Raw genomic sequence first — 26,252 nt, 5'->3', positions numbered from 1 at the left:
TGAGATTCTTGTTTCAGTGGAACCATAAAGGAAAAGTCAGATCTTGGTATGGGAGATGTTCTCATTTCTCCCTATGTGTTCCACTTCTGTAAATGATCTTTAAAATCCTTCCTGTGCAAAATAAAGATTACGTTGCAAGAAAGCTTTAGTAAAGAATTCTCCTTTGACAGTTTCAAATTTACCTGTAGATTTATATAAAATTTCCTTCATACTACCACTTAGCAGGGAAATCCTAGTACTCTTGTGAAAAGTAAGTTAGGAAATAAATATGAAGATGATCCTTCTTTCCCCTTTGAAGTCATCTGTGAATAGCACCAAATTGCTCTGGATACTTTTAGGGGAAAAGCATATAATTTTTTAATCCTGCTTTCAATCCTGTAACCACTTCCATGAATAATCTGAAAACCATCTGGTTTGGTTTTCTGGTTTTTTTTTTTAAATAAATTTCATCTTCATTCTTTTTTTAAAAAACAATCCTGCTGTTATCATGCCATTAGACAGTCCCCCTCTACTAGCTTTTAATTCCTTTACTTCTTGGAAAGCAGCTTCCATGAGAAATAGAAACACCCTGTAGGTAATTTGTGGGGCAGCTGTGATCCATGAAGCCTTTAAATGTAGATTTTGAAATCCCAGGTGTCCCAGCCCTGCTAGGTGATACTGCAAAGGCTTCAGGGTTTTGTCCTAGTGTCTCAGACATTGTCTGGCGTTGAAGCCAGCAGACTAAGCTGGTATTGCAAGGTCCTAGTCCTCCATTGGTTTGTCACAGTGAGATATGTTTGTGGTGACTTTCTTGAGAGCATTAGTCACATCACTGGGATGGAAGCGTAGTTGTTTTCACAGCCTCAGTTTGCCTTCTAATCTATTGGGCAGCCCTTTTGATAAAACTGAGAGGATACTGGTTTTACATGCTATGTCCAGACCTACTCTAAAGGAATTCCTGGTCCAGGAGGCTTGCCATGGCTATTGGATTGCCTTCTTGGAAGGTAAAAGATTTGATTTTTATGAAAAGGACAATAAGAATTTGGATTTTTCTAATGTTCCTGTGCTTCAAAGGGAGCTCTGGTCATTCAAACAGATATTCCCTGAGTCCTAAAGAGATTTAAAGTTTTGAAGATACCTCTGTTACTGTTTGGTTTAGGAATTATCCCTGTATTTTCGAGAAGTATTAACTTTTCCATGCAGGTGATGTAACACAGGGTCAGGTAAAAGAGAAAAGAAAAAGATAAGCCTTTTTTTGAAGAAGGCAGACTGACTTTTTAGCATATGAAGGTCTTAGAAGTTTTACTCTATTGCTCAGCCAGTTAAGCAGTTAATTGTGAAATTCCTAGGACTTCATCTGTATCTAAGATATCAGGATTTCCCAAGTAAGCAGTGTTCTGATACTTTTTTCATGCTAGTGTGGTTTTAGTACTTTTTTAGTACTTGTGGATTTGCCATGAGGAAGTTAAGGTGAGAATTATAATTGACTTGGAAAGCAAAGTAAGCTGCCTTAGCCTCATGGTGTTTATGCAGAGAGTTTGTATGGAAAAGCTATAGTGTTATAAATGCACACCTTGCTTAATTCTCCCCTGTATGGGAGCCCTTAATGTCAATGCTGTGTTGCTGTCTGATCCACATAGTATGCGGCATAAGCATCCAATACCAGAATTTATGAATTCTTATGTTGAATTTTCTACTTGCTCAGTTTGGCTTGTGGGAAATCACTTTTGATCAATTTATGTCTCATTTGCTATAGCACATCTAGTAGTAACATAAAAATCACTATCTATGAATGCTATGTAATGTGTGCATTATGAATGTATTAGAAGAAGCAAGTATATTGTGCAGTGCTTTGAGCTCCTGGTAGTCCTTCATTATATCATCATGAGTTTAGAATTATATATCTAATGTATGTTTTCTTTCTCATTATTTCAGATGTTCAACTTGCCAATGGCTTTTTTCATTCCCCCTTCGGTGTTTGCTGTTCATTTACAGTTTAATCTACTTTACCAGTTTTGGATACATACAGAGGTAAACCAGGTTTTTAAGCCATACCTAAACAGTTAGCCTGGAGCAGTGTCTTGGAAATCCACTAGGAGCTGATTTATTGTGTAAGAAAAATCTTTGTCTGACTTCTTTAAGGAGAAACATCTGTTCATTTTTATTCCTTTTTCTGAATATATATTGCTAAGTTTATAAGAAGCAATGAGGCCAGTTGGTCCCAATTAGATTTAGAAAAAAAAAAAAAAGTAGCTGTAAGGAATCTAAACTTTTTGCTATTTTAATACTGTATTTTCCTATCTTGCAGATTGTTAAACATTTTTTGGCAGATACTGAAGCTGATTTAATTTCTAAGATAAATATTTTAGGGAAAAATACCCAAAAGCCAGTGCTTCTTAAAGATCATTTAGAGTTTCAACTGAAGTCAGATACTGTTTCTTTCTTAATGCAAGTAATTCTCAAATGAAAATGCTCTATGATTATCTGATGGCTGTTTGTTTATGACTACACCTCTTCACTTCTGTTTTGTAAGTGCGTAGACCATATCTAGTTTACATACATATATGGTTAATAACACACTGTAATTAGCAAGATGTTTCCCACACTTCTCAGGTAGTTCAATGGACTTTGCCTTACTCATTGCATTACAACAAAGGGATTTAAAGGTACTTTATTTTATAAGTCAGTAGCCCCAGATGGGCTGTGATCTAATTATTTCTATGACACTTATTCCTTTGTTTATTCTGCCCAGACAGATGCCTTTTCTTCTCTAATTTCATGATGCAATATATAGGACAGTTCTTTGAGAAAGGAATTTTATTTTCTCGATCTGCTGTTTTAGGTGATTATGTTGTTTAAATTGCAGATTTTTCTTTTATCTTCTCTGTGTGTTTAATTTGAAAAAGAATAAAAAAAATTTAAACAAGATAGTTATAGTGGACCAATAGCAAACTTAGATTGTTGACATTTTGTTTCTGTTGGATCCATTTCTAAAATCATTAACATATATCTGATGATCTAAAACACAATGTGAATAGGGAAGGCTTAGATGAAATGTCACGTCACCAGAAGTAACCAGAACTGAAGCAATACACATTTAAGATTTTTTAAAATATTTTGAAAAAGTTCAAGCACTTTCTTGAAACTATACCAAATAAACACTAGGACTACTGTGGTAGCAAAGTTTCTTTGACCATGCTTTAGGTTCTACAAATTAGTTTTAGTGTGCTTTGCCACTAAAAAAATTATGATATGCCTCATCTATGACTTCTCTGGTGTTTGAAGCAGTGTCTTCCTTGGCCGAGAGGTTTCTAACATTCTGCTGTGTAGCAGTAACTCAATGAATCGCAGCACTGGTGCCACAGTGTACGTCTAAAGTTTCTAAAGTGAATTTCAGAGGCTTATGAATTGCCTGCATCCCTCTAAAGTGCTAAATCCTTCATAGGGCTTAAAGGGAATTTCCATAGCATATGTGCAATCTGCCAAGTTTAGACACTAGCCTAAACAAGAATGAATTTCAGTCTCAATGAAAAGATAAGCACTCCTTACTATTAAATTATTGTGCCAGTAGAAAAACAATGGATATTTTGTATTTTTGTATTAATCCAGTTGATCCACTCCATAGAACTTCGCTTATGAGGGAAGTTACTCTTAATATTGATATTGTTGATTTTATAGCATAGTTGAAATCGGTTGAAATATGCTGAAGTCATTCTCTAAGGTCAAAAATTATGTTGAAATAGAAATAGGGTTACGCCATGTATTAGCAGATTTCCTGCTCTCAGGGGCAAGGCATTGACAGAAAAAAAGTAATGAAAGGAAGGAAAATGGTATCAGCCATTCAGGTTTATGTTACCCTGTATTTTTGGTGAAATTAATATGATTCTTCACCACTATATTGGGTTTTCTTTGCAACAACTATTACAATTTAACTGTTCAAAGCTATTGCAGCTCTTTTTTTTTTTTTCCTAATGGTCCTTTCCTGAATTTTAATGATCCTATTATCTTACATAGATTATATTAATATGAAAATCCTTTCTTCAAGTCTCTGCTTCTGTCAGTTCATTAACATACAAAGTTTGTTCAGGGCTGTAGCCTGGGGTTCTATAGCAAACAACATCCTGTCTCAGTAAGTGCTGCTAGCCCTTGCTCTAAGAGCAGATATTTATCATCCCCCAGCAGCTCTGGTGTCCTCTGGGAGCCCATGGAGGGTGCTGTTACATGTCATTAGGGGTCTAGGGGAGATGCACTTCATTATTTCCATTCTGCCAGTGTAATGTTATAGTTATGTAATAGTTTGCTTCTAAAATGAAAGAGCAATTGTTAATTATTTTTTCCCCAGATTTCTTATTGATTTTCATCAGTATCAGTTTCCTGAGATACAGTTTGGTCCCACATTGGCTAGTCAAAGATGTTTGTAAATTGTCACTTCATGACATCTGAGTGCACATCTTTCTCTTTAAGCAAAATAAAATCTAGTAAGATACAGGGGGGGAAAATCTCTTTTGTTTAATAGATGGTGGATTTTTTTTTTTTAACTTAGGACTGAAAAGGAAAGCACATGCAGAATTTATTGTTTTAGAGAAGAAAAAAGGGTGTATTTAAGTAATAGGAAGGAATTTAAGTACATGAAAGTTTCTGAGGGAAGATGTTTTGTTTTGAGAGTAATTTAAATTTAATTCAGTATTACAAAATCATGCTGTGCTGAAACTTTCTATGCCATGTTTCAGCCTAGAGCAAAAGTTTATAGCCAAATACAATCCCTGATATTTTTCTATACTTAAATTTTAGATGTGTCCAGTGTTGTTTCAAACAATATTAAGAGATGTTTCCTGTGTTATAACTTTGACCTGTCTCATAATTTGTTATGTCAGTTTTTGTCCAGCTTTACTACCAGCAGATCAGACATGGCCTATTTTTTCTTAACTCAAGTGACTCATATATTCTTGTAACTACAGTATCATAAAGATCAAAAGTGCACATACGTTCTACCTCATTTAGACTTCTGTATTTCCTACATGCTTGGTATGCATTAGTTTTTGTCATTTTATATAGAATAGTACAGCATTTTAAGCACTATAAATCTTATATAAAAATTACACTATTATTGTGATGCTGGATTCCTTTGCTATTGTTTATTACTAGAATGGACTTTTGATGCAGGAGAGGCCTGCCTCAGATTATTAAATTTGTGTGTGCTAGAGTGACAATACAACTTAGTGACTTATGTCATGCATTTGTGTTCAACTGTTTTTTTTTCCTACTGCATCCTGGATCAGTGGCCCAAGACCAGAGATAAGAGATTCAAAGCTGAGTGCCAGGTCCTATAGTTTGATCACAAGAGCCCCATGGAGGGCTGCAGGCTGGGGGAAGAGTGGCTGGAAAGCAGCCAAGCAGAGAAGAATATGAGGGTGCTGGTTGACAGCAGCTGAACATGAGCCAAGGTGTGCCCAGGTGACCAAGAAGGCCAGTGGCATCCTGGCCTGTATCAGCAATACTGTGGCCAGCAGGAGCAGGACAGGGATTGTCCCCTGTACTGGGCACTGGTGAGGCCACACCTTGGGTGCTGTGTCCAGTTCTGGTCCCTTCACTCCAAGACATTGAGGTACTGGAGCATGTCCAAAGAAGGACAATGGAGCTGGGGAAGGGTCTGGAGCACAAGTCTTACAAGAGTGACTGAGGGAGCTGGAGGTGAATACCCTGGAGAAGAGGAGGCTCGGGAGGGGCTCATCACTCTTTATAGCTGCCTGAAAGGAAGCTGCAGCCATGGAGGGGCTGTTTGCTTCTCCAGGGCAACCACTGGCAGAACCAGAAGTAAATGGTTCTGTACTATAGGAGGTTCACGTTGCACATCATGAAAAATTTATTAATTGAAAGTGTGGTTAAACATTGGAATGAGCTTCCCAGGGAAATGATGAAGTCACCATCCCTGAAAATGTTCAAGAAATCACTGGACATGACACTTAGTGCTATTGCTTAGTGATATGGGGGGGTTTAGTCAAAGGTAGGAGTTGATTCTCTTGTAGGTCTTTTCCCAATTTAATGATTCTATTAATATTGCACCATGTACATGACAGTCTGAAATTATATCAAGGATTTTTTCAAGGATTTAAAATAAATCTCTAAGTAGCACCAAAGCATTGAAATAAACTCCTAATAATTTATTTAAATGAAAAATGAAAAAAAAAAAAACCAGCCCAAGAAAACCCCTGAGGAAAACATTTGACAGTGATGGATTAACTATTGGACTTTATGATCTTAAAGTTCTTTTCCAAGCTAAATGATTTCGTGGTCCTGTGATCTCAATAAGTAAAAAAAAAAAAAAAAAAGAATTTTTTTGTTTAATGCACTACTGTTCAAGTCAATTGAATGACTCAGATCTGCTCCCAAATAGTCTGGGAGAAATGCTTCCATGACCAGACAGACCATTCTCATCTAAGATCATAAGGGAAGTTAAAAAAAACCACTTCAGTCAAAGGGCACTAAAAAACTAATTTTTCAAAAGCCACAAAATGTTTCAGGCTGGTTACTGACAGACAGAAATACTTCATTTCAATTTATTTTTGCAGGTGATTCAGAAGGTCTAGGGCTTATATTAAATTATATCCTTCCATTATACATTTATTACAACCAATAAGTTAGGTGTGTTTATAACCTGATAGACACCTGTGAAGAACAAAAATTAGTTTCTGTTGGTTTAGCTGTAATTTTTATGAGATGGCAGACTGTATTTAGAAAGTATCAACTGATCCAATCCCTGATGGTATTAATTGCAGCAGCAGATTATTCCTTGCCTATTTGATCTTTGACATGTATTGGTTTCTGTTTAATTTTCTAATTTAAGGAAAGAATATGATCTGCCCTTTACCATACTCACAGAAGTCAGTTTTTTTAAGGCATCTCTTTTCACCTTGTGTAAGTCTTTCTACCTCATCCAGCTCTGGGAGCAGAAAAAGGTGAGCCACAGCTATTAACCAGGAGTAACATGGGTGAAAACGGGTGGGGAATGGGAATAATTTTAGCAACACCTCATGCGGACTGGAAAGAGAAGCATAAAAATGCTACAGATACAGGGAAAAATACAATTGTTTTTATCAGGAAAAAAGCCCATTAGTAAAACTGAAACTTGCTGAGGAAGTGTATGGTATTTGTCAAAAGGATATTTTTCACTTGTGCATGCACAGTGTATACTGGTCTAAGCTTTTCTCTAAGTCTTTTTTAACCTTTGTCTTCTGCTCAGTTTTCTTTAATGAAAAGCTTTGAAAGAGACAAACTGGGAATTCTTCATGCTTTCATGCCTTGCACAGCCCATCTGAGCTCAGGTGAGCTCTTGTGGCCCAGTCCTTAAATTGTTACATGTATCAGATCATACCTAGGAAGATGGCCAGATTCAGAAACAACACCTGGTTTTGTTTTTGACTTTATTTTCCAATAAGTAAATTAATCAAGCAGATTGAGGAACAAGGTAAAATTAAGGAAAATACAGAAAAGTATACATAAGTTCTAAGTAGCAGTACACCTGTGCTTACCATCATATCAATAGCAAAAGCTGTTCTTGAAACTCTAGAGGACTCTATTTGTCTTCTTAAGCAGAAGCTGTTTGAGAAAAAAATCTATTGGATGATGAAAGAATTGGATGAAAGACTCATAATTAGGACACTGAGATAAATAAATGACAGCATGAACCAACAGATAAAATATTCAGGTACTAATTTCCAGGTCCTAACAATTAAGATTGGTCTATTTATTTGCAAATTTTATTTTTCAGTTTTTCTGGACCTGTTTTCTCTGCGTTGTGTGCTGTAGTCTCATTTAAATAAGCAAGAATGGAATTCAGAAGTAAAAAAAATAATGGTACAAAATCTATTTCATCTATTTCAAGTACTTGCAGTAGGTTTTTAATCTGTTTCTCAAAACTGAAAAGTAAATTTGATCAGGAAATGAGATTTAGAATCTAAGAAGCATTTTAACAAAACTTATTTGACTATTACAAAACTTATTTGACTGTTACATGTTTTAGTGTTTGTTTTGGAAAGAAGATAGTTCTGTTCTTGTGGTTGATTTGTGGAGCTGAAGGAAGGTTTTGGTAAAGAGCAAAAGTATTGAAAAGTTTGCAGATAAAAAAGGAGATTCTTTGTTGTGAGTTAAAATTATCTCTGTACCTGGTTTACAAAGTCATATATTTATTCTTAGTTTACTGGACTGTGAATATTTCCTATAAGGTCAGTAAGATATGAGTCAAATTTAACACATAAAGTGTTTGCAAAATCATGATGTACAGGTGGTCTTGAATGGATCACAATGGAAATAGTGTATGGTGGACCGATCTGATTTCCCGGCCAGGATAAGAAACATCATCTGCTCTTTGTTTTGCTGCTGGTGTTTTGGTTTGTGTTGGGGGTTTTTTTGTTGATTTTTTTCTTAATCTGAAAAGTATCATCAGTAAAAGGTAAAATCAGTAATAATCCAATGTATTGGGGAGAATTGTGAAGCTGCAGTATCTCTTGAATTTGATTCTATAAGGTCACTTTGAATTCAAATACCAAATGTCAAGAAAACTTTTGTTTTTCTTTATTCTAGTACATTGCTTCATTTAATGAGATAATGAATTGATTTCCTTTCATTTGGCCACGTAAGCCAAAAATAGACACAGCTCTGTCTGACGTTCCCTTTCAAATTAGAAACATACATCTCTCCCTGTCAGGTTACAAGGAATCAGAAACTTACCATTCAGAAGACTTTTGCTAAAAGTCATCAAAGGGATGAAGGTGATTAGAGGTGATTGCAGCCATTCTCCTAGTCTGATGTTCAAGATTGTGTCAGTGAACATTCAATGACATGATGATTTAACTGGAATTCCTAGAAACAACGACATCGTCTGAAAGTCTATTGCATACTTTCTCACTGTAACAAAGATCCAAGAAATTATTTTTAAAACAATAGGGAAAGAATTATTTGCTGATTTGCATAAAGAACCAAACTTTTACAAAACAAAGTTCTTGCCCCATTCCTGATAGCTGATGCTTTTATCATTCATAAATTCATTATTTTTCTGCTGCTAACTCTCAAATCACATGCTTACTCTGGAGACAAAGAGAACAAATTCAAAAAAACACCATGAAGATAAACATACTTTCTTTAATGCAGACAGTGACTTTGTAGGTCCAGATAGGCTATATATGAAATACAGACATTAAAACTTGAGCATGATTCCAAGAAACAAAGAGATCTCACTGCTTCAATCCTGCCTGTCTGCCAAAATGGCTTATTAGATTTTCTGACCAACCTGTAGGATCAAAGTCTTGTCATCATTGTACTTGCCAGAACCCAGAGAAGAGCAAAGCTGACAATGCTATCATTAAACACAAATACTTGCAATAACTGTAAAATATGTTCCAGTTTTCCATGTTTCACTTGCCCCATGAGGGGAGAAAAGTATTGTCTTTCTAGATATATAAGGCATATAACTCTGCTTTTTGTTTTAAATAAAAAGAATAACAAAAGAGAGAGAAAAAAAACATTAATAAGAGAGCACACTGTTCCTGTCCTGCTAGGTGTAGGCTTCACTTGAACGCAGTATAATCAGGAAAAACAGCAGGGTGAAGTTTGGAGTTCCTTCCTTGGCATCTAAAAGCTCAGTGATGATTCAGAATGACAACGCTACACTTTAGTAGTGCCGGGATGAGCTTCCTATTTTAACTGTGTGCAAACTCCTATTTTAACTATGCTGTGCACCCACTAGCTCTGAATTCCTGTAGCACAGGAGCCATGATCCTTTTCATTTCAATCCTGCCCCACGATAATAGGGTTATGTTGGTGGTTCACATCTGATGGGCCATAATCCAGACAGAAGAATCCTCCCCTATCCCTGTTGAAGCTGGGTCACTAGTGAGGCCAGAAATAAAAAGTTTATGGGGAAAAATATAATCAGTAACTTCAATTTGGATCCTAATAGTTATGTCCTTGAGTTTGAGCATTGGTTTCTGCTCCTTGCACCAAAGACTTTCTGCAAGTGACAGCTGTGAAATGTTTACTTTAGCAACAGTGGGCCTGACTATTGCTAATCTGCCTGCAGAAACCCTAAAACTAAAGATTGTACTGAAAGAATTTTATTTAAGTCACTTCTGTGTATTATGTCCCTGGAAAATTAGCAAGATAAAAGTGAAGTGAGATGCTTAAAGATGTTCACAGAGTCCAGTACTTTCTGCGTCCTGGAAAAGGAATCTGAGCAACTCATTTACCAAATAAATTAATGTAATAATGAAAGGATACCACATTAATAATGTTAGAGATACTGTTCTTTGTAAAAAAAAAACCCCTCTTTTTCCATCTTAATGTATTACACATAACAGCCTTTAGTTTTTCTCATAACTTGTACTCATTGAAAATCTATTTAAATTAGTTATAGCTTCAAAGCCAACAGAAAATTTGAAAGGCCCTTTGTTAAAATCATAAAGTATAGGCTGCTGACTGGTTTTTTGATCTGTTTAAAATGGAAGATGAAGAACCTCACTTGGCTATATTTTAGTTTATTTCAGGACTGGCATACTGATTTATGACTTTTGGGGGTTTTTTCCCTGCAATTGCCAGAATGTATTTGTCAGGCTGCTGAAAAATACTGAAATTGTATAGCAATTTTTCTCCTGTAGTTTGTTTAAAATGCTTAACTTGATATATGACTCAAAGTGTGACTTCTCCATGCTCTGCTATTTGTAATGCTGCAATTAAACCAATCAGTTACTCTAAGTTTTTTCCTTTTTAGTGGAAAAATTGATTGAAATTTTCTATATCTGCTCACCTTTCCCACAAGGCTTAATTTGACCTATAAAAAAACCAGAAAGGTTGCATCCACTTGTTGAAACAGTTAAATTAAATATTCATGTTAATGCCAACTTGATTCAAACCTTGCTTTCTTGTTTGAGGTATAAAACAATGAAAAGTGACAACAGCCTGTTTTCAAGATAATTTATTATAGGCACATTCCTTGAGTCTTCATGTTTATTATATAAATATGCCCTAAACCACACTGTCCATTAAAACTAGGCTTTCACCTCCCATTCCTACAATCCAGATTTATCAGAAATTCACTCTCTATGAAACTCTTTATGATCCCAACAGGCCTGATTCCTCTCACTTGTTTTATTTCTAAACTATAAATATTGTTCTTTCACTCCTCAGTGTGGAAATTCAGCTATATCCATTTTACATGCTTACTGGAGTAGAAAACTGCCTAATCAGATAGGAAAACAGTTGGCGGTGTATAAATCAGAGTTTGCCAAGGATTTCAAAGTGTGAAACTGGCAGACGAGCACATATCCTAGGAGTTCTGCCTTTCCTCAGCTTCCCTGTAGAGATTTTACATGGCAAATCTGGTCACCAGAGCCATCTGTATAAATACATGGGTGTGTTGTCCTGAATTAACACAGCAGCTCTACTGGGGAATGTAATTAAGGTCATCTTTTAGAATTTCCCCACCAGACTGTCTGAAATACAGATTTATATACCAGGAATAAGAATCTTACCTTGATTTTGATGAGAATATGACTTGTAATATGTGTTTTACTACCAACTAGTCTAATAGAAAGCCCAAAATTGAGTTCAGAGTGCTCCTTAGTGATGCTCCAGGGATGAATTTACCCTCTCTTGTCCTGTAGATCAGTAACACTATGATATTGAAAATAATGCTGTGCTACAAACAGCTTTCCTTATGCTCAAAGGAAAAAAAAAATCAACCCAGAACTTTTTATATGCGAATGGTTTTACTGTAAGGTTGCCTGTTCTACTCAGTTGACATTCCTTCCTAACATTGATGTTGAAACAGAGCTAAGTAAAGATTCATGTGGTAGTGGTGACAGGAGGAGTTGTTACACAAGATGTAAAGTTTCCCTTGGATTTCATGTCACGATTTTTTCTCATTACTTAAACAAGAACTACATTGAAGTGGTGCAGGTACCAGGCAATAAAGATTTCCCTTGGTGCTGACAAACTCTGAGACCGCAAACGGAGGTGCTTACATGCCACAAGAGATATTGCATAATGTTCTTTCCCTTTAGGCAAGGGATTGCTGTCACAAAGGAAACATCTTTATACAAGAACAACTATTGTAGGAAAAAAACACTTAGCTCTCATTATATTTGAAAATTTCAATTCTAGGATATTTTATTCAGTAATGTATGAAAAATACTTCTAAGCATGCCTTATTTATTATACTGCTTCAGGAATTACTTCAATTATCATTAATAATTCTGCTTTATTGTTTGGTGAACCCAAGTATAACAGAGGAAATATGTTGTTTTTTTAAGAAAGCAAAGAAAGAAGAATACATGTTTTGTGGACAAAACTTTCATAAACTATATATATATATGAGATGCCTACATATTTGATATGCAAGTAGTTTGAGTCCATTTGTAAAGATTTTGACAAGTGAAACTTTTTTTTTTTCGGTGGCAATGGGATGTTAAAAAATAACGGAAACAGGAAAAGTTTTGTTGGAATGTTGCAGTTCATCTATGGGTCACTGGCATGGGAGTTGAGGTGCACGTGATGTGTTAATTGAGAAAGGAAAAATTTGAGACTGGAGCTGATTTAGAACAGTAGGTGTCTGTATCAGGGAAACAAATGCAAATGTAAACCCCCAGTTATATTGGTCAAAATACAGATAAAGTTATCTTTGGACAACTATTGGGGTATTTCAACTTTTAGGAGATCAATAGCTATTTTTCTGTATTCCTCAAATCACTTTAAGGTGATAATATATGGAATAAGAATATTTTATGTTTACAAGCATGTTTTTTTTCTTTTAAGTAATATAAAATAAGGTTTGAAGTACTGATGGTAGGGTTATTGAACAGTGGCATTACAGCTCTTGATGTTTTGATTTTTAGAATACTTTCCAATAAAAAGGTCAGATACAAAAATTAGAGTAGCAGATTTTAAGAAATTAAAATCTCAATTACAAGCATCAAAAACTAAGCAGGTTTCCTTATCACATTTATTTGGTGTTCTTTAAAAGGTTTAAATTTTTTTCCTGATAAGTGAACATTGTGAAAGCTCTTACTCTAAGAAACCAATTTGAATACAATGGTACTATAAGCTGAAAATGTTTATCCGTCTGAATGAAACTTAGTAGGTTTTGTGCTTTGGTGACTGGTTGGAACTGCAGTGTAAACCAGGTTACTGCTACAAAGAATGCTTATGAGCTCTGTTGAAAGTGCCATTTTCCAAGGAGAATGTCTGGACATAATAAAGAGACAGAAATGAGGATAGACTGACAGATGAAAGGTAGATGGGTAGGTGGAATACCTTCCACTGCCTGTCTTCTCTCTGGATATTCTTTTGAACCAGGGCTGTTTGTACACCAGATTAAATTTTGTTACGAGTCAGTTCTTTGAAAATTAATTTATTTCAATATGACTGCACTAAGTTCCTGTCAGCTTGACATGACCATGTCAGAATCTTGTCTGGCAAAAATGGTCCTGCTATCCTACCCAATTCACTTTGGTGAAAAATCTGCTTGTAGGAGTTTTGCCCTAGGAAGATGGCAGAATACAGAATGTTGTTTGCCATGTAAGTGCTACATGAGCCTTCAAAATTCAGCTTTTCAGTGGTGATATAGTTCTCTTTCTTGGAAAGTTATATTTATAGCATTTTTACATTTATAAATTTTTTTGAACCAAAATTTTTCCTCCAACAGCAGTTTTTATTTTTTTTTAGGAGTGAGCTAAATATCTACAAGTAAACTTACTGATGGCAAAGGAAGTTTCTAGAAATAGCTCCCTGTACAGTTTTGACTATCTGGTGGTAAAATATTTTTTATGTATTTTAGACAAAGCATTGATTTATGGATTGTTAATGTCAACATCCTTGATTTTTTTCTTCATCAGGTTCAGAGTTCTGCACCCCCTCTGAGTTTTAAAGTCATGTGGTTATAATTGTTGTCTCAGATGAAACTTTTGTCAGAGTGGGGCTAAAATGTCTTTTCAATGGAGGTGACCTTGAGTGAATAATGAATGAAAGTAGGCTTGGATCTCAATCACTAATTATGCCATGAAGATCTTTCAGTAGATTTTCAAATGTCATCACTCAAAGAAAGACTTTTAAAGGATGAGAGCAGTTTCATTATCCAAAGAAAATAATTCCACTACTGTTAGTCAGAAAAATTTATTTGAAGTTTTACATATAAATTTGTATACAGTTTTACTCTGAGGTCCTTAGAGAGTTCCAAGACAAATGTTCTGCTTTAGCATAAGGATGCACTATATAGACTTTCCAAAGGATGAATTTTAGGTTTAAAATTTTAATTCAACAGCTGGGTATTGAGACCTGAAGGCATTCATTCTGAGGACATTTTGTTATAATCCACCTGTAGGATAAAGGTGAAGACTGCTAATCCTTACTGATTCCCTGCTCTTCTAGTGCACGCTAGGTTTATTTTTACAAAAACTGTTAAAATACTGAGCTAAAAATGTATTAAATTAACTGGATCAAAGTTAGTTGTGGTCTGTTATATAAATCAGTGCTCTCTCAGGTGCTGAGCTGCAGTTCAATTCAAAACATTTGTCTCAGATTAAATTCATTTAAGGCTCACATCTCACATATCTTAAAGCAGTGGGATGTTCTCCTTGAGAAAGGCAGAAAATGGAACTAGCATGAATGATGGATCGTTTCTTACCTTTAGGTGGTCTTTTCAGACTTGAATTTACTTTGAGGGAGAGCTGATCCTGCTTATGTTGTCCTTGGCCTCTGAGTTAAATGAAACAAAACAACTTGTCTCAGGATTCTGTTTTTCTAGTCAAATGTGAGCAGGATTTTGAGAAAGATGGTCCAAATATGGCAGTTCTCTGTACGTGAAGAATTTTTGTATTTCTTTACTCCTTTACTTACAGAAATTCTCTACTTAACCAGTTAAGTAGATGTTCTTTTTGCTGCTATTGAAGAGAAAAAATGAAAAAAGTTTTTTTTTTCCTTTTATTATATTTACATGATTCATAATGATTTAAATACATCTGAGGAATATCCTAGTCTGCTTTTTGAACCTAAATCTGCTTACACTTGCAGAACTGTAAATTAGAGACATGGAACTGCCATATTTCAAGACTTTGTTCTGTAAACCTTATAGGAATGAAAATCCTTTTTAGATGAATGGACCCACTCTCATGAGTAATGACTGCCCTCTAAATTTTTTTTTGGTGTGCGTTATTATCTCTATTATTATATTACAGATCACCCCTTCTGGCAGTATGAATATTAATTTACTAATTAAATTCTCTAAAAGGAAAAGAATTATAGATTCTTGGATTTGTTTCTTAAGGTCTAAGCATTTTTATTTAGCTGCTTTAATGCCCCTTGCTCCCTTTTATTTGCAGGAAATTATGGCCATAATCAGACATGGTGAATAAATACTGTTTCAGAATATATTGTGAATAGGTGTCCTTTATGGTCATTCAGTGATTGTATCCATTTGTGACAGATGAGTTTGGGTTTGGGATTAAAGAATGGTTGCTGTGTTCAGGTGTCCACACCTTTCTGTTTAGCTAACCAAAGTACCAGATTTGAAGTCAGTGCTGACTTTCCTCTAAATCCATAGTAACTGGGAGTATCTAATTTAGCAGAAATCCTGATGACACAAACTTAATTTGTCAGCATTTTCTGACAAAGCTTGAAACACTGGGCTTTTGGCAATGGATACTTTCTATAATTTTTGGTTTGGTACTAAAATGATCAAGGCTACCTTTCTTTACTGTTGAGTCATTGTATTGGATTGTAGCTCCATGGTGAATTTATGCTGATCCACTGTCTTTTCATGCCTCCGGCTCATGACAGTGTATTTGTGACCATATGTTGGACCAAAATCAGGAACTGATCCATTTAAACTAACTTAGAAAAACAAAACAAAAGCAGTTTTGATTTGCATCAGTTCCCCAGTCAGGTTTGTTGTGTTAATGCACTTGTGTTAATGCATTTGTTCTGTGGTAAAAGAAGGTTACTGGTAGAGGAAACAAACAGTCAAATATACTGAAGGGAGAAGGAGTAGTTGTTTTTTAGTCAATGCCAGCTATTTGCAGACATAACATCTTTCCATAACTGGTATCATGGAGTTGCACTGAATCCCAAGCAGTGTCACTGGAAATGGATAAGAAAAATTAGTATGGAATGGACAGTTCATGTGGAATCACAGAATCATCAAGGTTGTAAGTGACCTTCAAGACCAGCAAGTCCAACCATCAGCCCAGCATCACAAGAATCACCTATAAGTCATATCCCCCAAGTGCCACATCCAGATGCCTCTGGAACTTTTCAAGAGATAGTGACTCCATCACCGCCCTGGGCAACTTACTCCAATGCCTAAACACTCCGACAGTGATTTTTTTTTTTAATAATGTCCAGTGTGAACCTCCTCTGACACAACTGAAAGCTGTTTCCTCTTGTCTTTTCATTTGGGACGTGGCAGAAGAAACCAACCCACACCTTATTTTAACCTCCTTTCAGGGAGTTAGAGAGCAGTGAAGTCCTTCCAAGCCTCCTTTTCACAAGATTTCTAAACTATCCCAGTTCCCTCAGTTGCTCCTCACATGACATGTTTTCTAGACCCTTCACCAGCCCCATTGCCCTTCTCTGACATGCTCCAGCATCTCAATGTCCTTTCTTGGAACACAGTACTCAAGGTGCAGCCTCACCAGTGCTTTTCTGGTGCATGGGGAAAATCACTTCCCTGTAATTCCATTTTATTATCGGTTAATGATTGCCAATTCGCTCAAAGATTCTCATGGAAAAATGATAAAAACAATAAGAAAAAAAAAACTTCTACGTCAAAAGAAATTAGCTTCTGGATCAAAAAGAAATTTAATTTGTAACTTGAACTTTAATGGTTTTTTTAAATGAAAAATTTTGTAAGTGTAATACAATGAAATGGTTCAGAAAAAAATATCGCACTTCTGTCTTTTTATGCAGTTGTCCAGAAGATAAATATCCTCTCTTTATCTGTTCCTCATTTTATTTTCCCGACTTCTTCTTGGTCTTATACAGTATTTCAAATTCATTAAAATGTTACATTTTTTAAGGTTATCAACAAACTTGGGCCTCTGGAATGGATACTTAATACTCCCAGTCATCACAGAGTTCATCATGGTAAGATAAAAGTGGAACCTCTTATTCCTTTTTTTTCCCTCAGGTTCACTATTTATATAGTATTAGTAATATAGTAAAATTGTACTGTAAAATCAGTTTTTCTGAAAGATTTTAATTTTGACCTCTACTTCAGAAGAGGTCCTTGTTCAGTTAAAAATTTCACATTTAAAAAAAAAATATTCAGAACTTATGTTTAATTTAAACATTTTTATGTTTAAGATTAATTATTGAGCAGAAATGAAGTCTGGGTAACACGAAATAATTTAAAGACTTGGTGCAAAAAAATTCCATGTTTTTAAGTATGAAGAGTGATAGAAAAATATCTCATCCTTTCCTGACTACTGAATCATCAACAAACACACTTTTGTACTCAAATTCGAGCACTGTATATGTGAAAAACATGGTTAGGTTTTAGAAGAACTTTTAAATAATTTAGTGGAATTTTATTTCACCTGTTTGAATTATTGGTAGCTCTCACTTCAAAGAAGTGCATGATTTTTTTTTTAATCAGTATTCAGAGGCCTTCAAGACTGTACTGCATATGTAAATTGTATTAAAAACTTCACTGCATTCTGGAAAAAGTCATGAACATATCTGAGAAGTAGAAGTGGATTTCACAGCTGTCCTTAGCTCATTCAGGGTACAGAGATAGTAAGTTAAAAAAAAATAGGGGAATGGAAGAATAATTTGAAACAGACTCGAATGGAGTTAGATGTACAGAGGATGTTACTAATGTTTATTGTATCCTCACAATCACTGTATCCACAGTAGTGGTGCTGTAAGTGTCTAGTCCTTAAAATTTGCACAACTACTGGTAATCCTCAGGGAGACACTATGCTCTTATTTGCTCAACTGTAAATCTGAAATAATGCTCTCATCCTGATTGGGATTTAACTGAATCATTATGGATCAGGAGCTGTACAGTTGCTCCAGACTATCTCCACAAACCTAGGGATGTGTAACCAATGTTTCTTCACTCATAACTTTGAGAGGACTGCTTATATACAAGTACAATCCCTAGAAAGCACAGAAGGATCAGTTTTCCTCACACTGAAATTAATTGTGCAGGATCAAACATATGACACAGAGACATCTGACAGATATTAATGAGATGACTACACATATATGTTTTTTGCATATATTTCCTTAGGTATAAACTGGTGGAATAATTTTTCTTTGCTTTTTAGTTTGTCTTTTATAAATATATTTTGACCTGGTTTTACTCTCCGAATTTCACAGAAATTTCAGGCATGACACATTGGATTTGTATGTTTGAATCTGAATAGAGAGTATTAAGGCTACTAAAGAAAAAAACATGTAGGAGTAGGAGGAGTGGTGGGTTAGATTTTCCATCATAATTCAGTTCCTAGTATTATACTTTATCCTATTGCTTGTCTCATTATTGATTTTTATTATAGGTAGAAATCCTTACTGCATTGACAAAAATTATGGTGGCACACTCATTATCTGGGACAGGATATTTGGTAAGTAACAGAAGGTGCTCTCTGTCATGTTTAGTCAGTGTGGCAAAAATATGAATACTTTTAAATATGATTGTTTGTAATTCCTTTTTTTCTTCTTCTGTCAGGAACATTTGAGGCTGAAGATGCGAAAGTTGTATATGGCTTAACACATCCAGTAAATTCATTTGATCCCATCATGCTCCAGGTGCTATAGTTTGTGTCACTGATTCTGATATCTTCAACCTTCAGTCATATTCAAAAGAAATGCCTCTCTTAGGCACAGTTGAGGCCATCCTTGCATTGCTGAGCAGTCAATTACATTATCTACAGTTTCTTCAGTATTTCATTATGAAACAGCCATTTTTGGTCACTGCATTGAGTATATGCAGAGCTTGTAGTAATCATGAAAATATATAACAGTAAAAATTAACAAATAATTAGAACAGTGATATATAAGCTGTTGGACTAAATGAGATGTGTTTTGCAGTGCAATACATAGTGAAGCACAGACAAAAGTATATAATAAAGAAAAAAGAAAACTAATTAGTGTGGTGCTTCTTAGATTTATCAGTCCAGGTTTCACTTAAGGTAGGTAAAAATTCTCTGCCAAAAACATGAGAAGCAGTGGAGTCCATACTTGCTTTTCATGATTCTTCATCCAAGGACAAATCTCTGAAATTTTACTGACAAAATTTTACTGTCAGGGCTGTTGGGGCTGGAAATTGTGAGGATGTGCAATTATATGCATTTCAGTCAGATACTAAGTAATTTAGTTACTGAGGGTATGTCATTTCAAGGTCCCAGTAACCAAATCATACAGCATAAATATAGCTGTACAATATACCACTAAATACTCAGGAGTGATTACAGGAGACACAGATGGAAAAACAGATTTTTCTCTGAGCAGAAGTAATTTTAATCCTCACCAAGTTAACCAAGGCCTTCATATTGCTTTTGCCTATTTCAGCCAGGTTTTCTAAACTGTCTTCATCTATTCCTAACTTATTCTCTTTACAGAGTTTGAAAAATCATTTATTTGAAAACTAAAAATTAATAAAATGCAATCTTTTATTAATCTTTATTTTGCTAACAATGAAAAATTACTTACTCTTTTTTTTTTTTCCAGTTACGTCCCTTGGCTCATATTTGGAACACGTTTTGGGCCACACCTGGATTCTGCAATAAGCTTTCTGTCATATTCAAAGGGCCAGGCTGGGGACCAGGCAAACCTAGACTTGGCCTTCCTGAGGAAATCCCAGTGGTAAATAGAACATGCACAGGCTTTCAGTTGTGTGTAATTTACTTGGACCTCTTAATGCTACTGGATCAATGTTAAAAACTCTACACATGCTATTTTAAATTAGCAAATTAGCAGTCATAAAGCATGGGGGAAGATGAATTGGGAAAAGAAACTGAAGGAAATGAATGTTTTAGCTGTAGGGTTTTTTTCTTTTTATTTGAAGGGAAAAGCAAGCTTTTTTTTTTTTTTTTTTTTTTTAATTCATTTCCTGAGGAGATTTTCATTTTTTTTTTCTATGGAGTACTGTAATTTCTCTTTTTTTTCACCTGTGGACATGCATAAACACACAAAGTTAAACTCTGTCTCAGACTACATACTACATAAATTTGACAGTAGATTATCTTTCTTCAATTATCTGTCTCCCCTTTTGTATTTCTAAGTGTAAAGAACATTAAGGTGAAACAGGCTAGAACAAGTCACTCTTGAAGGCAAGTAACTGTTTTGCTTTATACAGATCACTGGAAAAGAAGTTCCCTTCAATCCACATGTACCAGCTTATCTTAATTGCTATGCACTTGTACATTTTGCTGTAATAGTGGACTTGTACACCGAACTTCTTGCTTCTATTACTGTAAGTAATTCCTTCCTTTATAAAATAGTATGACAATGACACACAACATGTTTAAATATCAAAGGATTGGGCAGTGGCTCTACAAGCAACTCACATCTTATTTGAACTATTGAAATAATAATTAGATTCTGTAAAATGAACTAGCATAAATGACTAAATATATGATTCCATGCTGTTAAATATACATTTGATATTGTTTAGTAAACAGTTTTTATTAACCGTATCAGCTATTTACTTAATATAAATAATTTGCCCAGAAGACATATGTGTCTGCTTCAGTTTTTAGAACCTCATGGGACTTGAAACTAGGGAGTTTTAAGATTTTAAGGTTGATCATACCATTAGATGCCCAGGCTTTAAAAGGAAGATCGCAAAAGTGTTGCAGTGCTTGCAGATGGGTAGGTTGGTGTCAGTGTGAGTTCAGAGCTGGAGGAGCACAAAGTCAGGACAAATCTTTCTTCCAATCTCTGACATACAACAGCATTGATAGAAGCACAGCAAAGAGAGGCATGTATTTATCCCCACAGCTTTGCCTGATGGGATCTCCGTGGTGACTGGTTCCTTTATGGCAGCATGTGAAGGTGAACTACAATGCCATGTTCACCTAGAAGAAATGAGACATTAACTGCTTCCAAGGTTTCACATCCTTCCAAGCTCCTTTTTTTTCTTCCTGTCTTTATAACTCTCCCTCGTGTACTAAAGAGAAAATGTCATAGTTATGAAGCAGAATTTAATTCATACAATACTCCCACAAATAAGTCCAAGACCTCTCAAGACCCACAGAAGCAACACAAAGCTCTATTAGTTTGATAAAATGCCCTTTGTTCTTCTTCTTGAACCCTTTCTAAGACCCCTCTAGATAAACAGCAGTGTTCTTTCTGTGTTTGTGTCACCCACGTTGCCGTAGGCAGGCTGTAAAAACGCAAAGGGTCCCTCGGGTTCTTCAGCCTTGTGCTGTTATGCTCACCTGGCAGTCTCCAGCCCCTGGCCAACAGTGGTCACTGGCCCCTGCCCACCTCATTGGACACTGCACTATGTTGCATTCCTGGTATAATATAAAAGCTACCTCAGGCACACTCTTTGGATTAGTATGGATTTATTCTGTGTACCAAGTTTACCACTGCAAAGGGTCACTTCAGCTGCAGGGAATTAGAAGACTACTAATTCGTCTGAGGTTTAGCCTATTATAAGGACAGGAAATTAAGCCAAAGGTATTAATAAATACCTCCAAAATATACCAGTCAAACAGTATATACGTTTGCCTATGTTCCTATATTGAGAAAAACCTCTGCAAGGTTTTCCAGATATACTTTTAGATTCCTACATTTGCATAGGAATCAAACTGTTTGAGTTTTGAAAAATTGTTTCATTCTGCTGTTGGGGTTTTTTTCTTTTTTTTTTTTCTTTTTAATTTTAGCTGCCAGAATTAAGGAGTCTGATTTTTTTCTATTTTATTCTTTTATCTTTTGACCTTTTTTTGGTCCTGAAAGGAAAAATGGATAGCCCACAGTATTTTATCTGCTGGTAGCCGCAGCTGTTTAAGAATAAGTAATAAATGAAATTGAAAATGCACCCAAGCCCCAGATAACCACTAAATCCCTTCAGTCATGGAGAAAATATCCTGAAGATCCACCATTTATGAACTTATTGTAGAAAAACAGCTAGAAAATTCTCTGCACAAAACTGCAGGGTAATAAGGTAGTAAGGATATGGAGAGCACAGGGGCCTGGAAGCACCTCATCTCAGGACATAAACCTTCAGCGTGGGTGTAGAAAGTTCTGGTCCCAAGGCAGAGTTCCAGCATTGCTTTGCAGTACAGTGGGGAAGCTGTCATGAGAAGGAAGCTTGTGTATGAATAACTTTACTTGGCAAAAAATCTTTCTTCAATATCAGTTTTCCACTACACTGAGTTATGAAATGTCTATGGATACAACTGGAACGTTCTGTCTGGCTATGAATTATGTCATAACTGTGGCATAGCTCCATAAATGGAGAAAACTAACTGTTTTCCTCATCTTTAGGTATAAGTTCCATTTCATAACAGCCATAAGACACAGCACACAGCTATTACATTTCTCAAGTGATTACAGTTGCTCAGTGTTTGGTCTCACGCCCTGTAGAAGTGTTAAATTTCTCTATCCATAAAGAGCAACCATATACCTTCTGTCTGAATGACCTACATTTAACTTATGAAAAGAGCAAAACAGGAAAGAACAAATATATATTTTCCACAGGAGAGAGCATACAGTGTTTGTTTTCTATATAGTGATCTGCACTACATCCAGTGAATAAAAATTGCTTTCTGAGCTCTGCACATCTAGATCTGATCCAAAGCTCCTTGAAGAAATGGGATTTGGATCAGTCCCAGGGAGAGTGCTAGGAGTGTAAAACTGCAGTACATTCAGAGCAAAAGTCTCATAACTCCAGAACTTCAGGTATCATATAAATCAAAGTGAAGTGCACCTTAAACACATTTTGCAGTGTCCTTTTTTATTGTTAAAAGATACTATAACATTTACTGTGCTTGTAATTATATGAATATGTGAGCAGTTTCAACTAGATGAAAATTAGTAAAATAGATCTCTTGAAAGTTAAGAACACAATAAATTTATCCATTCAGTAAGGCATCACCAAATACAGTGTATGTAATATTGCTAAGAATAAGCAATTTTTTTCCAGGAATTCTAAGTTAAAATAAATTCATTCAGCCAAAGACACATAACAATAGAAAATTCATAGCATCATATTAGCATTCCTAATTTGAATGTACCTGATGATCTGATGTATGAGAGCAGGGCAACTGTCAACTTATTAAATGTGCTGACATCATTCCTAGAAGTTTTGAACCACTGGATGAGTCAGAATGAGAAAATGCATCCATGTTATTCTTCCAAGGGATTAAAAAAATGGTTCTTTGCAATATAAAAGTCAATTTTGAATATTTGAGTGCTCATCTAAATACAGATTTGTAGTAACATTTCCTTTGTTTAAATGAATTATTTTTGATTACCAAAAACCAGAAAATGATAATGTTATGGCATTCAGTTGATTAAAAGCTGTATAAACATCTTACTGAATCTATAATGTGCTTCCCCCCCATTTTTTAAGGCTCAAAGATATTTTTAAAGCTTTAAATGTAATGAAAATCCAACAGAAATATTTTTTTCTGTTTAATTGCAGCCAATAACCACATTGTAAAGTTGTGGCTGACTTGTAGCTGGTGAACCTGCTGTGGTCCCACATGCTTCTCTGTTTATACAAATACTCCAGTATATAAATACTCATTTATTTTATATATACATCCATACATATATGTTTAAGTGGAATAAGGATGCTAACACTAATGAAGGTGTAAAAGGCACATTCTTTTTGCACTGCTGCTTACAGTGCATAGATTTAATATATGATGTTAGTTTAATGATATAACCCACTGACTATTTTGTTGATTTTGGTAGAGTAATGCCTAGAAAATGGATGCCTTAGCTGCCAGCATCCCCTTCATAGGGTGATACATGTTTGAAAGCAAATAAAAGAATCAAGGCAGCATATTACTATACCACTGGAACTGTAAGAGAATGTTAGGGAAGCAAACTAACAGTGGTAAAAATTATGCTATATGGCTGGTTTTCTAAAAGCTATTATTCCCAATGGCATCATGGTGTATTTCACTGAAAATTCCATGGTAATCCTTGACTAGAAGTACAAATGAGGGAATTTTTTTGTTGTATGTGAATGTGGTGTGTGTACCTACAGTGAAGGGTAACTTGCACCTTCTACCTTCATGATTCCCAGTAAGGCTTTCTGGCTCACCCTTCACCACTCCAAAAGCTGATGTTTTGGGAAGTGGAAAGCTGCCTCACTGTGCTCAGGCATTACAGTGAGATGCTTTTGCATTAATCTGATGATAGTGCCAATCTGAAATGAACCAGGATCTGCAGGTTGTGCTTTAGAGTCCTCCAGTCCTTCACATTTTGGGCCACAGCGCATATTGTCCATAATGTGTTTTAAAAATAGCTGGTGTTCAAAATAATGTAGTTCAAGTAGGACTGTGTCTGAAGGTAAATGGAAATTGGCCTGAAAAAGCAAGTCATTGCAATAGGATCACACCTGGCTCAGGTAGTTTTTATGCCAAAGAACCTCATATAGCATTTTAACGATTTAAAGATAAGAGCTTGTTAATATTTGAGTTTGATTTTTTGAAAAATCATAAGGTTGCTTCAGTTCTTCTGATTTACGAGAGACATTAAAATATATTTCTATTCCCATTTTTTTTTGCTGGAACTCCATATTTAAAACTGATCTGAAATTCATTAATTTCCTTTCAAGTTCTTAGTCTGTGCTTTATTCTTCTGTGTTAGGTAAATGTAGGGGATAATTTTAATGATTTTTCCTATTCTAGCAATGTAAATTAAAATTTACATTAAGTTTTAATTATTTTACATTAATTAAATTAATATTTAATCTCTAAGCTAAGGAAAAAGTCCTTGATAGAAGTTACGGGTAAAACCACTACTGAAATATGACCTGAAATTGTCTGCTTTTGGGAAGTGTTTCCATCATCCACTCAAATCCAACTCTTAATGTACTACCAAATATAGTCTTTAGGCTTGTAGTCTAGTTAATGGCAAGAAATGGAATTCACAAAATGATTAGGTTATTCCCACATTCCCAGGATGCTTTCTCCATGAGTTTCAGCAAATGCTTAAGTTAGTAACAGGTTTTAAGGCACTTCAGTGAACTTAAAGGCAGGTAGAATGGATCTACACTATTTTATCTGGTGGTATCAGTTTTCTGCAGTTGGAGTCACAAGGAAATCCAGATGTCTGGGACAAGCTAGCCAGCTTGGGAGCACTGGAAAGGCAGAAAAGTTTGAAAGTATGCAGCTCTTTAAAGCTGGAAACTAGGGACACCCTTGTTCATGCATAGCATGTACTGTTGAGTCCTTCCTGAAGACAAGTATTGGCACTTGTATGAAAACCATATTGTCATTTCATTCATTTTCCACAAAGTGTGATTTTAGCTGTATATTGTAATGTAGCAATCCCATGACTTGATGGAAATCTGGATTTGATGTTTCACTTTCCTGCCTAAGAAGATACACCACCTTGCTTCTCAGAATAGTGCTCTACCACTGTGGGAGCATTTTTAAGGCAATCTGGTATCTCAGTAGAGAGAAAGAAAAATTAGACCCACCTGGCAAGAATGGGTAGATTTTAAAAAAGGTGTAATTTTTCAACTTAAAAGTAAGGACAGTCTTTAAGTAGAAAAGTCTTGAATTTCAGTCTTTGTTCCTTGGAAAACTCCTTTATTAGACAAGTAACATTGAAAAACCTATCAGAGTTCCCTCATGCCTGTACCAAATCATATTTTTCTTTTCTCACTTCTTGAATTTTTCTGTGACCCAGTTTACACAGGAAGCTGAAGTGGAAGTTGAACTCAGTAGAGCTAGATGAGCAGTTAAAGTACTTCTCATTTAATTAAATTCAAATAGAGTCTATGCCTGATGTTTTACAAAAAAGCTCTGTCCAAATGTTTTGTCACTTTAAAACAAATTTCTCCTATTACTAATGATGAAAAGTTTATCATAAGGAGGAATGGAACAGATTGGTAATGTGAAAATGCAGTAGTAAGTTTGATTCTCACCTGGTACAAATCTGTGCAACAGAGTGGCTTGACAGGTGTCATTTGTGAGAATTGTGTTCTGGCTTGTAAACTGGTGAGGCTGCTGTTTAGCTTGCTCATTGCTGGGATTGAGTTTTCTTTGTTCAATAACTGTTGAGGATATCTAAGTAGGTGTTTGTGATGCTTCAGT

The 26,252-nt window shown here is 35.4% G+C and overlaps 1 protein-coding gene across 1 annotated transcript in view; it reads left to right on the top strand.

The window, feature by feature from the left end:
- AGMO (alkylglycerol monooxygenase) overlaps nt 1-26,252 on the top strand; it is a 192,260-nt gene that overhangs the window by 86,785 nt on the left and 79,223 nt on the right. The window contains exons 5-10 of the mRNA XM_062495363.1: nt 1,915-2,010; nt 17,040-17,106; nt 18,525-18,590; nt 18,695-18,774; nt 19,696-19,830; nt 20,324-20,440. Coding sequence (XP_062351347.1) covers nt 1,915-2,010; nt 17,040-17,106; nt 18,525-18,590; nt 18,695-18,774; nt 19,696-19,830; nt 20,324-20,440 — 561 coding nt within the window. The remainder of the gene's footprint in view (nt 1-1,914; nt 2,011-17,039; nt 17,107-18,524; nt 18,591-18,694; nt 18,775-19,695; nt 19,831-20,323; nt 20,441-26,252) is intronic.

This window comes from Cinclus cinclus, chromosome 1 (genome assembly GCF_963662255.1).
Source record: "Cinclus cinclus chromosome 1, bCinCin1.1, whole genome shotgun sequence".
NCBI classification, from domain to species: Eukaryota; Metazoa; Chordata; class Aves; order Passeriformes; family Cinclidae; genus Cinclus; species Cinclus cinclus.
This window is presented reverse-complemented; position numbering and strand designations above follow the sequence as displayed.